Here is a 21,787-nt window from a genome sequence, read left to right as displayed (position 1 = left end):
CGAGATGGAGGTGGATCAGGCGAGCGACGACGGTTCAGAGACTTTTTCAGTAGAAATGCTAGCTGAAACATCGAAATTCTGCTGCCCAAAAAGAGGGCCGATAGTATCATCATGCAATGCCAGATGTGCCTGCCAAAAGTGACTAAACTGGCAGCATTCAATAACGCCACATCTAATCTGCGGAAGCATGTTTTGGTAAGTATTTGTGCATTGGTACTTCAAACGAAGTTTTCATGACTAATAGCAAATTGCCAATTAGCAAAACAACATGTTTCGTGGCATTGCTAATTTTTGTCTAGCACTAGCAACCTGTAGGACAACGTATGTAGGACAATTAATTCACATACATCTAATTGGCTCATACGGGCTACTTAGGTACAGATAGTCTTGTCCTATTTTCACTACATGGGAGAGATCCCCCCCCCGCCCCGATTTACAGTTTTTTTTAATGTTACTAAGTAACTTTTACTTTTACTTTACTTTAACTTTAAATTAACTACTTATTACTTGAGTAATTTTTCAGATAGGTAATTTCACTTGTACTTGAGTAATATTTCGTCAAAGTATTGGTACTACTATATTTACTTGAGTACAGTATTTTAGTACCGTTTCCACCTCTGAGTACGACAAATTTGTCATAACTCTGTAGCAGAAAGGTGGCTGTTATTACCTTTCTAAACAGTGCTTACATAGGCTCGAACTGAATACAGCAATTAAAACCAGCAAAAGACGCAGTGCCCTAACTGCACAGAGTTATCAACAGTGATGTGATGGCTTACTGGTGTGTGAACTGTGATGAAATACTTAGCTTGAAAAAATGAACAAACTACAAAGTCAGGGACTACATATCTTTAAACTGAACTGAACGTAACAACTGGAATGAACAAAGTGATTTGTGTGCAGATAGGCTCAACAGCTGTGTGACTGTACCTGTGCAGTGAGGACCGGAACAGTCTCCAGGGAGCCTTTTTGTTGCTCCACCTCCTCCTTCAGTTTATCAATCAGATCCTGCTTCAGGGCCAGCGCTCTCTCCGCGTCCTCTAGTCGGCTGCACAGATCTCCTCCCTGGAAGACAAACACACAGATCAATGTTAGGCCTGAATCCGTAAGTAAGAGAGCAAAACTTATGAGGGTAATAGATGTTGAGATGTGTTTTTACCTCACTCTTCAGTTTAGAATCATAGTCTCTAAATAGACACGTGTAGGCATGCTGCAATTGTGTCAGTTTTTTCCTGAGAGGAAAAAAGGGAAACAACATTTTTCCACACAGTATTGTATCGAATCTCAGATGTCGTGCTGGTCACAGTATTGAAGAATTTTGACCGAAACCCAGTAGCATTGATTACCACAGTGAAGCAGTTAACGTCACAAATGTAGAAGGAAACTGTATTGCATTGTTACAGACACGCTGAAGTCCCAAAAACAGAATTATTTTAATCTTGTGAGCAGAAGATGAGATAATGAAATAATATTTAAATTCAAATGTGTTTTTTTGTGAACAAGTTAATGTCTTGTTTGTACAAGATTAAAAAATATATATATATATTTTTGGGACTTTGGCGTACATGATGGTCCAACTTGGTACTAAACAGGAGTTTCTGTTTTGTTTCTATTATGTTCACTGAATGTTTAATACAACGTGACAGGGTTACCTCACTTTTGTAATGCATGTGAAAGAAATCTTTCCCTCTCTCGAATAAATCTTTCTAAATATCATAGCATGTTGAACCCACTTCTCCTCTGTGACGACATGTCTCTCTGTCTTCAGGGCCTGCTCCAGGCTCTGGGTCTGCAGCAGCAGCTTGTCCATGGCCACATTATGCTGCTTCCTCTGCTGCTCCAGCTCCCGCTCTGCCACCTGCAGGGCCTTCACCTTATTGCACAGCCTACACACACGTAGAGTAGGGATGAACACACATCAGCACACATGCACACCTACAGATGAAAAGTCTCTACATACTGTATGTATGAGCTTGTGACCGGGAGGTCGTCGGTTCAATCCCCAGACCGACAGGATAAAATCTGGGTGGGGAAAGTGAAAGAGCAGCGCTTGTCCCTCCCTCATCACCCCCACTGTGGTGCCCTTGAGTAAGGCCCTTAACCTCCAACCGCTCCAGTGGAGCTGCTCAGTGGCCAGCAGATCAGACTGTGGTTGTACTTGGCAGCTTCCAGGTATGAATGTGTAACTGTGTGAATGTGACAGGTCGTCGTTGCAAATGAGAAGTTGTTCTCAATCGACTTACCAGGATAAATAAAGGTTAAATAAAAAAATAAATAAAAAATGTCAGCGGTGTCCCATCAGAATTGTCAAGTCTTGTCGACTTAATCGTCGAATCACGTGGGTGGGGGCGAAGGTCGGTCACGGATCATGGAAAGTGAAACTTAAGTCTGCCATGGGGCGGTTGGATTTATTCACCCACTTTGAAAAGGTTTATTAAAAGCTTCAAAGATTCGCAACGAGACAAAACCGATTTAGAACGTTGCAGGGAAAAGTTGCAGCGCCTGCAAGCATAGTATATGGTTCGAACGACCTAGAGAGTGACTTAAGGGAGCGAGCGTCGTTAAAACAAGGCAGTTAATCAGAGAAATTAAACGTTTTCGCTGTCTTATCACTAGAAATGCAGCTGTAGCAAGCATCTCCCTATCACTAACGCTATCAACATTCATATTTAGCAAATGATATCCAGCTATGAAAAAGCCTGAAAGTTGGACGTTTGGACGGAAGTACAAAGAGTCATTGTGCTATGAAGATACACTGTCTCCTCTCACTCGTCTCGTTCAGAATCTTTGGTCTGAACTGGGCTTTACGGCGCTGCAAAGATTCGACTTTGAGACTGGCAGTCGAATCAGGCTCTTTCCATCGAAACATCGAATATTCGGGGTCATCCCTACTATATGTATTCGTGCTGAGTGACGTGACAGCTTACTTTTCTTCCAACATTTTGCGTTCATGCTCGCTTTTGTCCAGGCAGCTCTGTCTCTCATTCAGTTCTCCTAAAAGGGAAGTTGCTTGAGCTTTCAGAGCCTCGCAGTCCTTGGCCAGCTGTAAAAATACAAAAAAAATCTTTCAGGTATTGGCCGTTACAGTTGATATTTTAGGCCTGCTTGCTTCAGTGCCACCATCTGTTACTTCAGCAGTTAGAAGATTTGAACATTTGGGGCTGTGGAGTAAAAATCTAAGCTGTTGATACCTGCGCACAGTCCTTGTCCTTCTGTTTGAGCAGAGCTTCAGTTCTGTCCCGCTGAGCTGAACTCTTCTGCAAGTAATCAAGCTTCTCCTCCAACTCACGATACCTAATTTCCAATATAAACACATATGTATTATTACAATATATGAAGTAGGGCTGAACGATTGATAATTCTTGTATCGAAATTGCAATTTTAAAGAGTTTTAAGCGAGAGTCACACCTTTGTTCAATTATAACTTACATCAAAACAATGTCTTTACAAGCTGTAGCAAGTGACAGTTTAAGCCGCCGTCTGTTGATTTGAATAACTCGCTCAGCTGTTACTAATCACTGTTAATTCTGTGCAGTGGTGGAAGAAGTATTCAGAGCATTTAATACAGAAGGTATAAGTACAGAGGTATTGCAAGTCTCACTCTGTAAGTCTGTGATGCTAACCTTAATGTTAGCTTTACAGCTACACAGTGCAGAACTTTTTAATATCAGATCATATTTAAAAAAAGGTTTAGTAATGCCAAGTAAAGTACTAATATAATCTACCTAAAACTAGGCAAGTTGACTTTTCTATAAAAAAGAAACCCTTTTTAGGATTATGCTTGGTACAGTCATGCCTTGTTTAATACAATGTAGACCACACATACAAGCCCTCGATTAAATTTATAGAAAATAATTATAATCTAATTCAGAATTGCAATATTGGTCTTAAATCATTCCACTCTACACTACATTTAAAAAAGGTTCTGTCCAATTGGGTTTCCTTGTATGCTGTTAAAGGGTAAGCTAACAAAAGGCAACTTTCAACAATTTAATGTAAAGACAGGAACTGCTAGTATAAAATTAAAAATCTATCACATATTCTTGTAATGGTTTATATAATAGAACATTTGATAGAAAAAGAAAATCTAAAAATGATGCCTTATTTGCACATAAACAATGGATAAAAAAAAACAACATAGATGAAACAATCTGAGCACAAAAATATAGAGACAGGCAGGTGGCACCAGTAACTGGAAGACAGAACTGTAGAAAGAAGCCATGCACACAGTGAGAAAGAGAAAGCCACACAGAGCTGTGGGCTCACCTGCCCTGTGTGGCCTGAAGCTGCTCTGTGAGTTTAGCCAGGCTAGAGCTGGAAAAGGGAACAGAAAGAGAGGAAGGAGGGGGAAGACATCTCAGAAATTGAGCCTTTTTATTAAGCGGAAATTAAAAAAGCATGCTGGTGTCCTTATGCCAGAGAGCAGAAATGCCTGCAGATAAACAGTATAGTTAAAGGACAAATCCGGCGCAAAATGAACCTAGGGGTTAATAACACGTGTACCGAGTCGACCGTTCTCTGGGATTTGTTTTCATGCTAATTGAATGTGACCAGTTTTAGTGCAAACCGCTAATTAGCTTATAACGCTAGTCGTCGGGGCACGGGTAAAGTAATAAGAAATCGCTATTTCTCAAAGATTTTTTTTTTGGGGCATTTTCAGCCTTTATTTTTGACAGGACAGCTAAAGACATGAAAGGGGAGAGAAGGGGGGAATGACATGCAGCAAAGGGCCGCAGGTCGGAGTCGAACCCGGGACCGCTGCGTCGAGGCGTAAACCTCTATATATGGGCCCGCTCTACCAACTGAGCTATCTGGGCACTCAGAAATCGCTATTTCTATACCACTAACAAGGCTCAAAATAGCACCAAACGTCCATGGTAGCATAAGGAGTGTCCCTACATGTAAACCGAAGCATTGAGAACTTTGAAGTGTACAGTCAAAGATACACACGGGCGCCATCTTGGGAAAACAGTCACGATCAGTCGAACGATGAACGCCGTGCAACCAGTAACATAGCTCAAGCACAGCGCTCGTCATTCGACTGGTCGTGAATGTTTTCTCAAACGGCCGACTCGGTACAAAAGTGTTATTAACCCCTAGGCTCATTTGTCCTTTAAGATTAATTCAACACCACTCAATCCAAAAGCTGCTAATGACAACTAGTTAAACACAGAAAGCCAGTTTAGTGCCATTAGTTTCAAACAGTGCATTGAAGTATTTTGTACTAGGAGGGGAAATGTCCTACCAGTCAGAAGAGTGCTGTGCCTCAGAGCGATGTTGAACGACCTCCTCAGTAACATTGCTTGCCTGTAAAAACATGTATACAAGTCTTTAAGGCGTCGGATTCTTAACATCTCAACATGTAACAGGCTACCCTCAGGGTAAGCTGATTTTATCTGATTTACTTGTGTCGTGCATTACCACTGTATTTATCTTATATTACCATTGGGTACGTACTGTAATTGTCTCATTTGTAATTGTCTGATTTTATATGCATCATTCTAGTCCTGAAATGTTTTAAGCCTGGTTCAACCATGTAAAGTATTTTGTAACTTTGTCTTGAAAAGTGCTGTATACACAAAAAATTATAGTAGGGCCTCATGCAAGAACCACTTTTTTTGGGACTTTTCCGCCTTTAAGTTTTGATAGGACAGCTAGGTGAGAAAGGGGAGAGAGAGGGGGAAGACATGCAGGAAATCGTCACAGGTCGGATTCGAACCCTGGACCTCTGCGTCGAGGCATAAACCTCTCAGTATATGTGCGCCTGCTCTACCCACTGAGCCAACCCGGCCACAAACACATTTGTTTTTAAGTTGCACTTGCATGTGTGAATTAAGAAACCTTGTCATATTCATTTTCTCACATTCAGAATTTTCTCTCTGACACCCACAAAATTCACAAGTGGTCCAGACTATCTCGTCCTCTGCTGCTTTGATGCTACTAACTCGTGAATATATACTAAATTAACTGAAGTACCACTTTAAATCGAAACAGACAGCTAGCTTGGTTAGCCAGAACGTTGCCTGAGAAGTGGATCCCCACGCAGTGAGCAACAACAGCTAATCCAGGCGGAAACCCACTTGTGTTTACTTCGTTTGGACTCGAAGACAAGTGTTAAAATGGTTTACAACGCTTGCCCCGATATTCACCGCTTGAGTCGTGTTTCCTGAATTCCTACAATATATAGGTGACAAGACCCAGGTTGAAAAATACCAGAATTTTCCTTTGAAAGGGTTTGTTGAATCTGACTTGAAACACTCTTAAGAATAAAGCTCACATAAAAAGTAAGAGAAAATGTTCTTGCATGAGCCACCTCAAGCTTTTTCTTGACCTAAAATTCAGAAATCCCCCTTCATTAACCACAGGGGTTACCTGTGCCTGGGCCAGTTTGGCTCGTAGCTGGTCAATGCAGCGCCGCATTCGCTCTCGGTCTTTCTCTCCCTCTTCCCTCTCCCTCTCCAGCTCTTCATTCTTCATCCTCAGCTCTCTCATCCCTTCCTCCAGTTTCTCTTTGTGGCTCTTCAGCAACTGGAGGAACTCGTTGGCACCTTCCACAGGCTGCGAGACACAAAAGTGAAAGAACCAGGGATGAATGGATGCAGGGAGGGATGTGAAAACAGGAGGGAATTGGATAGAGACAGACCCTGTTCACCCTGGGCTAGAGGACTAAGACCAAGCAAAAAGTAGAAATGGAGGTTTACAAAAGGAGAGAGAGTGATTTAAAAAAGGGATAATTGGTGGATTAAAGCTGTGTGTTAATGCTGTGCTCCATTCAAAGTAAGACGGTGTCCAACTACCACTCAATCCATGCTCCTGCTCGGAAATATGAGAAAAAAACATGGATGACATCAAGATTTATATTGTCTAATGTAAAGCACAGTTGCCCATAACATAGCTGGTGCTGGTTTATTATTAATACTTTATTCTTTTAATGCTGCATGGTGATTAGTGCCAGGGTTGTGTATTTACAGTTCTGACGTCACAGGCCATCCCGTGTTATTTTTCCGAGTCAGGATTTCTAACCTCTGCCTGAATGCAATTAAAGTTAAGGTGGGGGGGAAGCATTTAACTAGAGGTGGGACGGCCACAGGGTAAGTGTAAGGGAAGGGGTCTGATTGGCGGTAAGCGGGATGCAGTGAGCATGCTCACCTGGCCATTTTCCCTGCCCATTATCTCCCCCCATACCTCTGAAAGTGAGGTGGAGGGAGAGGGGAGGGCGTTACTCAAGGAGCTACGCACACTTGCATCATCCTAGACACACAGACATACCGGTTAAATAACAAAAATAAACAAATACACCAGAACTGAAAATAAAAAAACAAAAACACCCGGGACCCAGAGTGTCATACATCTTACCAGGCTGCGAGGTGGCGTGGTCTGTGTGTGTTGATCCGACTCTTCGACCATCTTCCTCTCCCGCTGATCTAGTGTCTGAAACAAGCGGTTCCATTATCCACAGTAAACATTTAAAAAGCAGAACATCAATTCTTCAGCAGAAGCAATTCTAATGTGGTTTCAAGTTGTTTTGCCCACGTTTGTGTGTTTTACAAGCATACTAAATAGACGTTTGCTCATTTAGATGTAATGCTTTGTGGCTGAAAACTTAATGGCAACCTTCTGTCACCAATCCTCTCACTGATGGCTCATTTTAAATGTCAATATAGCCGATGCCACTGCCCCTCTGCTGCTATTTACCTGTAATAATATTCATTTTTATAAATCATGATTTGATCACCATTGAAGCAGCTTTGGGAATGACGGCTGGTTAATATGCTGTGTTTATGAGCCTCGATCAAATCACTATTCCATACTTGTTCCCTAGAAACCAAAAAACATGTAAATAAATGAGAACAACTAGTATATTGTGAGTTATAAAAAACAGGTGATCACAGAGAGCAGGCGGGGACAGAACAAACAAGTAACCAATCTATGTTTGGCTGTTTGCTGAAAAGAAGATGAAAAAGAAGTTAACAGTAGTATTTTTTTTCCTTCCCTTTCCTCTCCATTCTTGTTCTCTCTACAGTAATTGCATTAATATCGATCTCATTAATTACAAACCACCAAAATACTTTTGCTGTGTATGTGTGAAGACAAAGTCAGTAACGCATGAAATGCATCATAAAATATTAATGAAGTCAAATGACAATGTACAGTATATTGCATTCACAGGTGTTTCACGAAAATCTGTCTGAACGGGTGGGGGGGGGAGACTGTGGTTGGAGCAAATGAAACGTGAGCTTGTTTCCAGGCTACCAAACTGCTCCAGGTGCGTAAAGATAGTGGATTGGAGAAGAGTGGAAAAGATCTCACGTTCCTAGCGGACGCTGGGCATTGGCCGTTTCACTAATTTCTGTGCATAGGTTTGTGAAGAAAAAATTAGAGTTAACATCCTAAAGTGCCTTGACATGATAATGACATTACTAAGAAGTTACATGTTTTAGGAAATGTGGGTGTAGGTAACTGCTACTGTGCTCATGTCAAATGTGTGTGAGTATGCTTGAGTAGATAATCAATGGTGCTCTTTGCAATATGTGTGTAAGCTTGATTAGATCATTACCCTTACTGTTAACACATGATGAGCTGGTATTGACAGGTTACATCAGTATGGGACAGTGGAAAAATACTAAATACCTAGAGGCAGGAGGAGAGACATAGGTTGTGAAACAACTGTTATGAGTGTGGTCATGTGAGAAGTCATGTAAGAGTTGCATGACTTAAGCTCCTCCCTATGGGAGCGACTGAAGAACCATTGGACCAGGAGAGTGCTAAGAGGCGTGGACACGCCTGAGCGCCACCAGGGGGCCAAAAGGACCTGGCCCCAGCCAACCAATGGGAGAAGACTATGGCCGAGTAGAATAGTATATTAACGGTCTGATTTAGGGAATCAGGGCCATTCTACGGAGCCCCAGGGTGAAGTAGGGTGGTCCACATCGATGTGTGTGTCATGTAATCTTTTTGTTTTATTATTCCAGCTATAATAAACCACCTTAAATGAGAGAAATGTTTGTCTTCTGTCCTGACTGACCAATTGGACCGTGTCAGGTTATCTGTACCTGTACATTTTAAAATATTACAGGCTTGTGAGCTACATTTGTACTTGCCAGACATTACGTATGTGCTTCATAATGCGGCAAAATTACGGTAAATATTACTGTAGCAATAGGACTCGGCATGTAAAGGGAATATGAGCACAGAAATAAATATATACAGAAAAAAAAAAAAAAACTAACCAGTCAAAAAGAGGTGAAATCTTCTCTGCATTCACATCAACACAAGATTATAAAATACAACAGTGGAATCTACGTAATGGTGGAACTCTCTGTTGATTGTAGGAGCAGACGATGCAAGAAACATTTCTGTGTGAACAGACAAAGTTTTATCTTATCTCATGTTATATTAACACTGTGCTTATTTATGTTTGTACTGTATTTATGTTGACACTGCACTACAATAGAATTTGTACAATCCATTGTTTTAGAAAAAAATCTTTTTAACCTAATTTTACTTTTGAACCTAATCTCACTTACTTCTACTTAAGGTTTTATTTCTTAAGGCTATTTTATGCTTCTGCGTCAAATCGACGGCGTACCCCCGCCGCCCCCTCTGCGTCGACGCAAACCCCTCTCTGAGCCCTCCGCCATAGCTCGACTTGCACCTCCAAAAATGTGTAACTTTGCGTCGAGGCGACGCAGACCGCAAGGACTGTGATTGGTCAACTCGTCCTGTGTGTTGATAGTCGGTGTTTCAAGCCACCTACTGTGGGGAGTAGCAACATGCTAGTTCACTGACATCAGCTTTGCAAATAAACTCACATATTGAAATTAGCACTTCGCCAGCAAGCAGTACTTTGTGGGCAGTTGTGCTAAAGTTTGCTTGCTAACACAACATAAACTGGCTTTTTCTCCTTCGCTCGCCATTGTTGGAAATGAAAAAGCGGAACCAAAACAAACTATCACCCCCTAGCGTTCTGGCGGTGAAATGCACCGCGATGCAAAGAAACATGTTCAACCCCGAAGCAGAACTCCAAAAGGGTCACAGGAGAAGCATAAAACAGCCTTTACTGTAGCTATGTTACTTTATACACTCGCTCTTTTTTTTTACCTTGAATTTGACTGTGAGCAACTGCAACTTAACAATTTCCCTGAGGGGATCAATAAAGTTTTGATTCTGATTCTGATGTGTTAAAATGTAGCATGCCTGACAGTGTGTGAATATGAGGAAGCAGATGTGTGACTCTCAACTAGCTCACCTGCGGTCCGTCCAGGGGTCTGTTCTTCGCTGGGCGCCCCTGCAGGTCTTCAGTCTGGCTGGAGCTGCAGCAGTGGTTCGAGGAGGAGGCTGGTCCGTTTACCAAGCCCTGTAAGGAGTGGTTTTCCTGCGCCAGCCTCTCCACCAGGGCCCTGGCCTCCTGGAAACGACAGCTGAGAAATTCTCGGTCCCCTCTTGTCTTCTGCTGCCATTCCTCCATCTCCTCACAGCGCTGACGTAAGGCTAGGTTGCTCCGCCGCAAGGCCTCTGGAGGACAGAAGGTAAAAGGAGAGGTAGGAGATTGATAGGTCATACAGAGTGACACAGAAAAACTATTTCAACAGTCACTTTTGAGAAGTCATTTAAAAGATGTCACTGATTCTGTAGTCTTGCATTGCCAGACTTATCTCCACAGCGCTGCAGAACTGATTCTCCAACCCTTAGATCTTAAAAGGTAATCAGTAAAATTATGAAATAAAATCTAAAACGTATTGGTAACCAGTGAAGAGAGACTAAAACAGGGCTGACATGACCTTGTCTTTTAGTATTTGTTCAAATCCGAGCAGCTGCATTTTGTACTAGCTGAAGAAGCAAGATAGTTTTTTGGCTCAACCCTGACACAAAGAATTACCATAATCTAACCGAGAGGAAATAAAAACATTATGTATGACCCTCCTGAGATCAGGCAGAGAGGGAAAAGACCAGATTTTTTTTTAAATGCTCTTTTTTTCTTTTTTAAAAAAAAGATTGAAAGTAAAGCTGCAAAAATTAATCCATTACTTGTCAATTATTAAATTAATCGCCAACTATTTTGATAATCAATTAATCTGTTTTTGTAATTTTTATGAAGAAAAAAAATTAAAAGATTCCAGCTTCTTAAATGTGAATATTTTCTAGTTTCTTCTCTCCTCTGTGACAGTAAGCTGAATATCTTTGAAATATAATAAAATACATTTGAGGATGGGCTTTGGGAAACACTGATGGACATTTTTCACTACTTTCTGACTATTTACAGACCAAACAACCAATCGACAGATTAATCAACACTGAAAATAATGGCTAGTTGCAGCCCTAATTGAAAGACTTTTGTAACACGTTTTTCACTGTCAAATATTACACCCAGGTTTCTGGCTGCAGGTTTGGCATTTAAAGACAGTGAGCAGACTCTTACAAAGTTAGAGCAGGTTGGTATTGTGTCAGCATATCAAAGCATCATTTAGAAAGGCACTGAACCCCAATTGCTGCCAATGGGCAGCCTTACATGGTAGCTCGCTGCAGTGGATGTGAGTGTATGTGTGAATGAGTAAATTGTATAGCGTTTTGGATAAAAGCACTATACAAATGAAGTTCATTTACTATTTAAAGGCTGCTTTACTGTAGTGAATACCTCTACCTTTGTATTGATTGTATTACTAAAAATTCCTTAAAAATTTCCTTAGAAATCACCAATTAACATTCCAACATTTCTACCATATTCTGTACCAGCTTTCTGTTCAAATGTTCTATTTCATTCAATCAACAATGCCCAGCTCGAGCATCAAATGCATAGATATGCCATACTTTGAGTGGAGTAAATATTTCTTTATTTCTTTTAAATTAACATTTAATTATGGGAAAACATCTACCTCTAAGTTGCTGGTTGTCACCCAGCAACCTGGTCACCACTTCATTTGCAGCCAGCTCTGGTGGGACCCTGAGGGTCCCGCCACTCTCTTCTCCTGACATGTCCCACTGCATTGGGCCATCAGGCTGGGGCTGCACCATCCCTATAAAAAAAAAACCATACAGATTATTATTAGATTAATATCTACACGTACACACCTCATTAGGCCATAATTAATGCGGACAACAATGCCCCTATTGTGTTGAAATCTGTTTCCCGTTGATGCATTTCCCTTAAGTTGAACCCAACCTCCTAAACCAAACAGTCGTTTTCTGCGATGCTCAACCGGTCCTGACCCCAAGCTAACTTACCATAAACCTAATCAGTTGTCTCTGTTACGTCTGACCGTGGCCTTACATAAGCCCTAATAAACATAAATCTAACGGGACGGAAACAGACTCCGATACAAGACCCGCATTCATCATCACCACCTATTCTGACACATGGCATACCACGCCTCATCCCGTTAGGCGGCCTGTTAACTTTCTCTTTCAGTTTAATTCCTCGTCATCCTGGTCCATCTTACGTCTAAGGAAGAGGCCGTCTGGCCTGCTGATAGGCTTTTGTTTAAATACTCAATGGTGAAGTGTCAGTACTGTTATGTGTGCCGTATAACCTACATACAGGTATCTGTGAACAGGACGAAAACATTACGTCATTCCCAATACCACGAGACAGAGAGCTCGACTAAAACACATAACGTTAGCTTGTTTTATATATTTGTTTGACATACATAATAAGCAGAAATAAAACTACCTGTCGTCAATTTGAACTGCTGATATGACGAAAAGCACGTTACGTTACCGGTAGTCAACTCATATTTATTACAGCTACCTTAAAACGGTGTTGCTTTCTTCCCCGCTCTAAGACAGGGTAATATCTGTGTTCAGTAACGTTACACTGCTAACGTATGTAATAACGTTAGCTTTACAGGTGCGAAAGTCCTCTTACCCTCTCTTCTTTTTCAGTGTTGGTGTCCGGAATAACAGGCGACCAAGCTGTCGGTCACATACAACCTGTCAGTAAGCGTAACGTTATCTATTTAACGTTAGCCACCGTTAGAACGCTAGCTGATGCTAGATAGCTAGCGATGTAGCTTTTGAGCTAGCTAGGATCATTTAGCAACCAGTAGCTGGGTTTTCTGAGGCACTTATTAACTGACATAAACAACGACGTACAGCAACTGTATTATCTTCCGAACGGCAGTTTACGCAGTTTTGTAACGTTATATTAATAAAATATACGTGTTTAGGTGGGTTGAGATTAGCTATCTGTCAAAACCGAGGCGAGTGTTGTTAGTTAAGGAAATATAGCTGGGCTTTTCATTCCCTGAGCTAAGCGTCTCAGGTAGCACTTCCTCTCAGGCTGCAAACAACCTTTTTTTCCCTTATTGAAGTAGAAATTGTAAAACAATTTTTGATTAGTGATACATCACAATGTAAACATAATTATAACGTAATAAAAGACAAACAAACAAAATAGCCAAGGGGTATCTTCAATCATGTTCGGTAGTTTTGTTTTTGCTGTTTGTGTTAGTACTCAAAGAAAAAACACCAATATGTGGGTTGTGTCTTAATACATTTATATTTATGGATAATTAATGGGTTTCTGCATCGTACACTTTTCTAATAGTAGCCTAAAACTGTGACCTTGTCTTAAAACTATGCATGCTGTTGTCTATTTACCTTCATAGGTTGTCATTCACATACATGTTTCTCACAGTTTGGAAGTGGGTGCTGCCTGAGAGGCTAAACTCAGGGCAAAACAGTCCCGCGTCTCAGGAAATCCCCTTCCGTCTTCCGCAGTGGGAGATGACGTCATCTGGCTGCAGCATCAGAGCTGGAGCTTTGCTGATGTGCGCAAAGTGGAAGAAGCTACATGATGCTCTCTATTCCTGCTGCTGGAGTTGTTTTAATACTAGCTTGGATTCATCCAAGTTACGCGCTCTATTTCCACATAGGAGAGACGGAGAAAAAATGCTTCATTGAAGAAATTCCAGACGAGACCATGGTTATTGGTAAGTCATTGTTGTGGGGTCGTTAGCTTGACGTAGCTAGCTAGCAAAAGCGAACAGCTGGCTCCAGTAAATATGCTGCAATGAATATGACAGTAGTAACGATAAACAATGCTTGGCGGTTTGAAGAAACGTCTAATTAATTGTATTTAAGCGCAAACATTGAAGTTTTGTTGTAGGCTTTTGTGGCTGCTGGTTAGCTTCAAAGTTAATATCAGTATTGTTAGCGAGCGATAGCTAACAGTTAACGTTAACTCTGTCTGAGGGGCGGGGCGATAACGTTACAAAAGAGCACCTGTGTGTAGAAAGTCGGGATACATTTTTGGTATAGCTCCAAACTTAATGTGTTAAAGAAAGAAATGGTGCTATGTATTAAGGAAATTACTTCATCAAGAAACAGAATGCTATTGGAACTTTAATATTGTGCTCCCTATTTAATGTTTTCAATCAATTTATTTATTACTTTGTTTATTTTTTTTTCTATTCGTTTGTTTTTATGCATATTCTTCATATTTCTGTATATTTTATCTACTTGTGATATAAAAAAAAAAGTGAAAAAGTGATGTTTTACCGTTTTTTCACATATTTGTAATGCATACTTTTACAATTTTTAAGTTTAAATAAAATGTAAAAAAAAAAAAAAAAAAGAAAACCCTGGTTGGTTAAGATTAAAATAGTTTTATCATGTGACTCAAATTTGAAGTATAACTTCTAAACATATGTAATAAAGACATACAGGGAACTATTAACTACTTAACCATTTTTTTTTTTTTTTTCATGCTAATTGAATGTGACCAGTTTTAGTGCAAACCGCTAATTAGCTTATAACGCTAGTCGTCGGGGCACGGGTATTGTAAAAAGAAATCGCTATTTCTCAAAGATTATTTTTTTGGGGCATTTTAGGCCTTTATTTGACAGGACAGCTGAAGACATGAAAGGGGAGAGAGAGAGAGGGGGGAATGACATGCAGCAAAGGGCCGCAGGTCGGAATCGAACCCGGGCCCGCTGCGTCGAGGAGTAAACCTCTATATATGGGCGCCCACTCTACCAACTGAGCTATCTGGGCGCCCTACTTAACCATTTAAAGGCAAACTCATCCACTGGAAGAGCAGAGGCTCTTGTTTTTCAGCCTAAATAGAGAGTATAGGGACCGCCTCATGGATGCCCCTTGGAATAATTTGATGTAACCTATTTTCTTCACACTATAGTCTTACTTATATGAAAGAACAACCCAACAGACATGTATTAGCAATATATTAGACATGTATTAAACTGTAACATATATGCAGATTCTCAGTTATAGTTTGTTAGGTAAGAAAGTAATCTATGAACTGTTGTAGATTTAAAAATTAAAATATTAGTAGAACTACTGCACAAAGCCTTTTGTAAAACAAACAAGTTATATCACGGTCGTTTAAATTATATAGTATATATCGTTGTATATTTAGTGATTTGAAAATGAATTTGAAAATGATGAATTATGATACTTTGAACCTTGAAGTACATTTAATATTCTCACAATTATTATTTTCAGCCATTGTTTTTTGTTTATCTCTGCCTTTGTTTTACTTTTCATATTTTGTGTTTTTATTTTTCTGGCACGATAGGTTACATTTTGTTAAATACCCCCATTTGATATATTAATATTTCTACTGATTATATTGTCATTCTAATTTTAATTCCCTTTTGTTATGTACAGTACCAGTCAAAAGTTTGGACACGCTTTGTCATTTGGGAAACTTTTGACTGAATTACTCTCCTATGAATGATTACTGGAGTTCCTTATGGCAGCCATGTATGTTGCTTTTCCTGTCTGACAGGAAAATACAGGACCCAGCTGTGGGACAAGCACTCCAATTCATTCCTCGCAGCCACTCCTGGCCTTGGGATGCATGTGGAGATCAAGGATCCGGATACGAAGGTAAGGACAGAGGAGGTGGTATTATAAAAACACACCCACATACATAGAAATGCAATCTAAAGATTCTTGTCTTGTCTTGTCTGTCTTGTCTCTCCCAGATTATCCTCTCTCGTCAGTATGGGTCAGACGGACGGTTCACCTTCACCTCCCACACGCCTGGAGAACATCAGATCTGTTTGCACTCTAACTCCACCAAGATGGCTCTGTTTTCAGGAGGAAAACTGGTATGAACGTAGTCACTGCTTTGATTGTTTACCGACTGACCAGTTCTTTTCCATCAAAATCTTTCACACAAATCTTCGATGTATTCACACCAGGGTTATTATAGTAAACTAAAACTAAAATAAGAGGTTAAAAAATGTTTTTAGTGAACTGAAACAAAATAAAAACTAAAACCTTCAAGAAAAACTAAACTGAAACTATATTCCCAGGTTAAAAAAACTAATAAAAATGAGCGTAAATCATTTCAGTTTTAGTTTTTTAGCTTTAATGTATCGCTACTGAAAAAAAAAAGGAGACAGCATAATTTCCGTCAACTCTCGTGACATTGATCCACAGAAACTAAACTGACTTGCAGTGTTGGGAAGGAAACTTTCAAAACGTATTCCGTTAAAGAATAAAGAATACATGCCCAAAAATGTAATTTGTGACGTATTCTGAATACTTGGACTACTTACACATTGAATTGCATTTTATATGTGTAGGAATGCGGCCATCACATGGATGAGACTGCCATGGACAGGGGTAACAACCAGACTCTGATAAATGATATTCGGGGAGCTTCCACAGCGGTGTGGCCGCGGTGTTTTGTACGGTTTTATTAGTACAGTTAATCCCAAGGCAAGAACACCAGCAACATGCTACTGCTAACGATAGCACCTGAAGTGGCTGCGCAAGACACACTGCGCAAGAATTCACGAGGGGAGGGGCTGGAGGCAGCTGGTCTGGGCGCGCTGTAAAAAATGTCGCCTATTCGCCTGCTTATTAATCGGCTTGATATTGGCCGATGCCGATTATGTAAAAAATTGCCAAAAATCGGCCGATTAATCGGTCGACCTCTAGTTAGCTAGCATGTCAAACGGGGCTAGTCAGTCTTTCAACAGCTCTGGGGCTAGTAAATCAGCACGTAGGAGAATGTAAAGTCGCAAGTCAACTATAAAATAGCAAGGTGACCAGTAAAACTACAGCAGACGACTACCCTTGGCTAATTAAAAAAAATAACTTACTTTAAGATGCTTCTCAGGTTGGAGGTGGAGTAATTTGGACGCTGAAAGGAGGCTGGTTGCTGGCAAGCAGAGGTTGCACTGCAGTTATATTTCGTTCTCCCTGTTCTTTCTTTAATGTGAAATGCTGTTTGAATTTCCAAGATAGAAACACATGCCTGCCCTGGCTCTGTTGTGCCGGTTCCAGCTCCATCTCTACCTCAATCAGTGATCACACAAATAGCTAATTTTTTCATTTTCATATTGGGGCTTCTGGGAAATGCTTGGAGTTGCCTTAATTTATTTAGAGAGTGAATAAACTCGTGAAACAGAGAAGTATCGTCATGTAATCCATTGATTTCAACAATGTAACTGTATTCTAAATACCAACTATTTAAATTGTAACTGTAACGGAATACAGTTACTTATAATTTGTATTCTGAATACGTACTGCCGGTACGTGTATTCCGTTACTCCCCAACACTGCTGACTTGGCATGCTCATGCACATTAAAGTAGCGCAAACATTAAACATCATGGCCATTCTCCTACTGTGTGTATGCTGTACGTATGTAGCTACATACTTCTGAGACATTATACCTGGCCCTAACAAGAACAAACTACTGTAAAACTAAATATATAAAAACTAAAACTAAACCTTTTCTGAAACTAACTAGCAAACACATTCTGAAAACAAACTAAGATTGAACTAAAATGAAATCCAAAAGGCAAAACTAAAAAAAAATTCAAAACTAATTGAAAATTCAAAACAGTTACAACCATAATTCACACTGGGACCTTGACAAAATGATTTGCATGTTTTTTTGTGTAAACTGACATCAACCAGGCTTACATCAGTAGGGGAGGCTTATTTCCAGGAAGGAGTTCTCATTGAATTAAACCCCCCAGACCAGGGGTTCTCAAGCTTTTTTCAATAATGTTCCCCCTTTGAACAGTTTTTTTTTTTAAGCCATGTACCCCCTAACCAGTGAGAATAATTTTTGGTAGGAAAAAAATATAAAGAGGAACAATACAGCGATGACAGCAATAGATTTACTAAACAACAGCCTCGTACCTGGAAAACATTTAAATGCTGATGAAAAAAGGCAACAAAAACTTGACTCCGACAAAACCTTGGAAAAAGACGGTAGAAGGAGGTAAGGCAAGAATAGGTCGAAAATAGAAATAAAAACTTTGGAAAAAAAAAACACAGTAAAAAGAAGGAAGGCAACACTAGGGCGACAAAATTCAAATAAGCGACAAACTTAAAAAAAAAAGAGACACAAACTTTGAAAAAAGCAGGAAAAAACGTTGAAAACGTTGACAAAAAGACAGTAGAAAAAAAGTAAGGAAGAAAGGCAAGAACAGGTCAAAACAAGCAACAAAAACTTTGAAAAAAGAACTACAGCCTTGTAACTGAAGCATATTTTGCAAAAAAATGTCACGTACCCCCTGCAGTCCTTCAAAGTACCCCTAGGGGTACACGTACCCCCATTTGAGAAACACCGCTCCAGACTAACCTGATCCTAATCAGACTAGTTTTCAGGCTTCACTTCACCTCAGACAGTTTTACAAGCAATCTGACAGACTCTACTGCTGCACTGTGAACACGACTCAATTTGATCACATTTTGACACGGGGCGCATTGAAGCGTGAAGGTCTACAACTCTTCTGCTTTGTTTATGGCTCTGGTTTTTCCTTCCTTTATGTTGCTCTGTGCCAGTGAACGTCACACCGTTTTGTCTTTACATGTCTGTTTTCTTTATTGTGAATCAATGTGATCTGATCTTAAGCCAGACTTGACTTAGTTTGATCATATTGACATAGTTTCTTTTGTCTAATTCAAGACTGGTTCTGCTTTTTTGAGCCTTTTTTTAATGAAACACACACCCCTAAAAGACAATTATCATTTCTTTTTAAGGTTCAATATTAAAAAAAGTGAGATACCATGTCTTTTTTTAATTATAAAAGCAGGTGGAGGTGCTATATTAATTCTGTGAAAGTATCAAAACGCTCAATCTACAGAGAAATGCACACAGCCTGTATTCAGAAACTGTACCTTTAAACGAGCCGTCAGGACTTCGGTACGGTTGTGATGTCACAACTATACTATATATAGGTAGAAATCGGGCTACAGTGCTGTTACAGTCATTCCACGACTGCAATGACAGTGAAAAGACACAGAGAGCGCAGATGTGGAAGACCCCGGAAACACTGACCAATCAGAGCAGACTGGGGTTTTTTGGGAGGCGGGGGCTTAAAGAGACAGGCGCTAAAAACAGAGGGTCAATACAAGTATATTTAGATAATATGAGTGAAAATAATGTGTTTTCTGAACATTAAAGTGCTCATATTATGCTCATTTCCAGGTTCATAATTGTATTTACAGGTTATACCAGAATAGGTTTACATGGTTTAATTTTCAAAAAACACCATATTTTTGTTGTACTGCACATTGCTGCAGCTCAGTACCTAGGTAAGGACTACTAGCCAGTCAGAAGCAGAGTATGAGGGCGTGCCACGCTAGCAGCTAGGCGAGCATTATAACGTGTGTTACAAAGTGATGCACGTTTGTCACGGAAGTAAAGGCTGGACTACAATAGAGCTGTTTGGAGCAGTTTGTGAACAGTGTTTTCTGTTGCAGATGGTAAGTCCCTTTGGGGTGGACTTTGGGCTTTTTCACTTTGTAAACCTATAACATGCACAAAAAAGAAAAGGAAAGGGAAAAAGACAAAAAGCATAATATGAGCACTTTAAATCATGTAAACATGTTCTAGTAGAAATCCAAAATACAAGTATGAACCTGAAAAGTAGCATGACTTGGGACCTTAAATACACACAGATTACAAGCACGCAGATTTCAAATGTCGTCTCCCTAATGTTGCAGAGAGTACATCTGGATATTCAGGTGGGAGAACATACCAACAACTACCCTGAAATTGCAGCTAAGGACAAACTCACCGAGCTGCAGCTGCGAGTCCGACAGCTGCTGGACCAAGTCGAACAGATCCAAAAGGAGCAAAACTATCAGAGGGTCAGTAATAAAAAAAAGAGTACACCAAGTAATGTGTGGGATGACGTTGATTAGGTCCAGTTTCTGTTAATGCCATTAGACGGCTCTAGTGACTTCAATGTGCGTCGTGTCTCTTAACAGTATCGCGAGGAGCGGTTTCGCATGACGAGCGAGAGCACCAACCAGCGTGTCCTCTGGTGGTCCATCGCTCAGACGCTCATCCTCATCGTCACCGGTGTTTGGCAGATGAAGCACCTCAAAAGCTTCTTCGAGGCCAAGAAACTGGTGTGATGTCTGTCCGAGCAACGGCGGCATTCGGAAACGATATAAACAACGAGTAGATGGACTTGCCTGAGCGGAATGGAGAGAGAGCGAGAGAGAGACGCCCACCGTGGTCTTAATATCAGCCATAAATGGTACGAGCAAATTCAGAGGCAGTTATCAATCTTGGGCGATGTTGATTCAGATTGCCTTTTTTGTCGTTGTGTTTGTTGTGTTCTCTTGACAACACTGGACATGTCATCTTCCTATCTTCCTTTTCAAGAAGAAAGCAGAGACAACATTAGTGATCTGAGATTGTTTTTATGGTCAAATGTTAAAGCTCTTACAAGTGATAACCTGGTAGTTTATTTATACATGATTTTATGTAGTCAATTTGTTTGTCATTGTTGTTGCACATTTTTATTTTCGGGTTTTGTAACTTCTAACACTATTGATTACTTATCCCTCCATTTTCAAAGTTTCTATATCAGAAATTTGAGTTTCTTTGTGGATGGTTCCCTGCAACTCTCTTTATAAGTAAAATAAATGATCAGTTCACTGCTTTCATTAAATTTGGATGATGTATTCAATTTTATAGCATTTGAAAAAAATAAATGGTAAAAGAATGTTGAAAAAAGTTTAAAAAAACGTCAGAAAAAAGTTTGTAAAAAGCGTCAAAAACGTCAAAAGGTTACAAAAACAATGTAAAGAAGTGACAAAAATGGTGGGGAAAGCAACACGTGTTGAAAAAGATGACCAAAACGTTGAAAACAAAGTTTTGTATTATTATTTTTCGACCCAGAAAAACAAAAAGTTGCATGGTTCGACGGGAAGACAACACAAGGGTTAATCACTAACGCTTTACTTTAACCCTCGCATTTAGCACGTGTAAGCAGTATACAAACCCTAATACATGGTTTACTAGAGTAATAAAGTTGTAAGTAGCGTTGAGGACATTTTAAGCGTCTATTAATGTATTTATGAACAATTATAACCTCCCATTTAGCATTCGTAACTGGTGAAGAAACTTAATTATTCATAAATACGTTTAACAAAGCATAAGGTGCCGTAGGTAGGATTGGGAAGATCCAGGACTTAGCCAAAAAAATGCAGTTAGAAACCCCCCCCCCCCAGCCCTGATTGGTGCATCTGAACAGGGAGCTGTGGATTTTTGCAAATCACACTACAGGCTGTAGGTGGAGCCAGAGGAGCCAGACTTTTTTTTTTAAATGACCTGCTTCATGTAGTTCTACTTGAACATAGGGTCAGTTTCAGCAAATATGACAGAAAGTTATTTTAATAAGTCTTACCTACTGCACCTTTTTAATTTAACAAAAATCCTCTGTATTGTTAAACATTTTCTTAACTGTTTGTACACAAGGACAAGTCATTCACAGGCAGGTTTCAAACGTGTTCATAAATGTGTTCAAATCTCATGAAGACGGGCTGAGTGTAGAGGTTCAGAA

At 40.0% G+C, this 21,787-nt stretch overlaps 2 protein-coding genes and 2 long non-coding RNA genes across 13 annotated transcripts in view; 2 read left to right on the top strand and 2 right to left on the bottom strand.

Annotated features, from left to right (window-relative positions):
- LOC118496386 overlaps nucleotides 1-18,546 on the bottom strand; it is an 18,699-nt gene extending 153 nt beyond the window's left edge. The window contains exons 1-3 of the long non-coding RNA XR_004898960.1: nucleotides 18,537-18,546; nucleotides 17,045-17,050; nucleotides 1-78 (exon numbers count right to left, since the gene is read on the bottom strand). The exon at nucleotides 1-78 is cut by the window's left edge and continues 153 nt beyond it. This is a non-coding gene — a long non-coding RNA (uncharacterized LOC118496386). The remainder of the gene's footprint in view (nucleotides 79-17,044; nucleotides 17,051-18,536) is intronic.
- Nucleotides 495-21,595, top strand: LOC116040662. Its single transcript, XR_004102730.2, has 3 exons — nucleotides 495-621; nucleotides 11,553-11,558; nucleotides 21,585-21,595. It is a non-coding gene; the product is annotated as an uncharacterized LOC116040662 (long non-coding RNA).
- Nucleotides 895-13,254, bottom strand: ikbkg (inhibitor of nuclear factor kappa B kinase regulatory subunit gamma). Of its 10 annotated transcripts, none has more exons than XM_036007955.1 (13): nucleotides 12,863-13,254; nucleotides 11,874-12,014; nucleotides 10,250-10,515; nucleotides 7,357-7,431; nucleotides 7,150-7,251; nucleotides 6,379-6,558; nucleotides 5,246-5,307; nucleotides 4,267-4,314; nucleotides 3,192-3,294; nucleotides 2,928-3,043; nucleotides 1,734-1,886; nucleotides 1,160-1,232; nucleotides 895-1,065 (listed from the first exon to the last, which is right to left on the bottom strand). In XM_036007955.1, exons 2-13 carry the CDS (start codon nucleotides 12,010-12,012, stop codon nucleotides 910-912), a joined length of 1,473 nt encoding a protein of 490 aa, XP_035863848.1. In that variant the 5' UTR covers nucleotides 12,013-12,014; nucleotides 12,863-13,254; the 3' UTR covers nucleotides 895-909. The 10 variants fall into 10 exon arrangements, with proteins under 10 accessions (XP_035863848.1, XP_031142039.1, XP_031142041.1 ...); XM_031286179.2 differs by having other exon boundaries at nucleotides 6,373-6,558; nucleotides 12,863-13,253; XM_031286181.2 differs by lacking the exon at nucleotides 12,863-13,254 and adding an exon at nucleotides 12,668-12,697 and having other exon boundaries at nucleotides 6,373-6,558.
- tmed4 (transmembrane p24 trafficking protein 4) lies at nucleotides 13,685-21,229 on the top strand. The gene is made up of 5 exons (XM_031286187.2): nucleotides 13,685-13,928; nucleotides 15,746-15,846; nucleotides 15,945-16,070; nucleotides 19,935-20,081; nucleotides 20,202-21,229. Exons 1-5 carry the CDS (start codon nucleotides 13,790-13,792, stop codon nucleotides 20,349-20,351), a joined length of 663 nt encoding a protein of 220 aa, XP_031142047.1. The 5' UTR covers nucleotides 13,685-13,789; the 3' UTR covers nucleotides 20,352-21,229.
- Nucleotides 21,596-21,787: the final 192 nt, after the last annotated feature.

The sequence above is a fragment of the Sander lucioperca genome, chromosome 12 (genome assembly GCF_008315115.2).
Source record: "Sander lucioperca isolate FBNREF2018 chromosome 12, SLUC_FBN_1.2, whole genome shotgun sequence".
NCBI classification, from domain to species: Eukaryota; Metazoa; Chordata; class Actinopteri; order Perciformes; family Percidae; genus Sander; species Sander lucioperca.
Note: the sequence above shows the minus strand (reverse complement) of the source record. Positions and strands in the feature narration are given on the sequence as shown.

Bases quoted from the DNA above. Each gene is read 5' to 3' on its own strand.
- ikbkg (XM_031286179.2), bottom strand. From the start codon at position 12,012: ATGGTGCAGCCCCAGCCTGATGGCCCAATGCAGTGGGACATGTCAGGA. The intron at 10,516-11,873 runs GTAGATGTTTTC...TCTGTCCTCCAG, and splicing joins TGACAACCAGCAACTTAGAG to AGGCCTTGCGGCGGAGCAAC. The intron at 6,559-7,149 runs GTGAGCATGCTC...TGTGTCTCGCAG, and splicing joins TGGGCAGGGAAAATGGCCAG to CCTGTGGAAGGTGCCAACGA.
- tmed4 (XM_031286187.2), top strand. From the start codon at position 13,790: ATGATGCTCTCTATTCCTGCTGCTGGAGTTGTTTTAATACTAGCTTGG. The intron at 15,847-15,944 runs GTAAGGACAGAG...TGTCTCTCCCAG, and splicing joins TCAAGGATCCGGATACGAAG to ATTATCCTCTCTCGTCAGTA. The intron at 20,082-20,201 runs GTCAGTAATAAA...GTCTCTTAACAG, and splicing joins AGGAGCAAAACTATCAGAGG to TATCGCGAGGAGCGGTTTCG.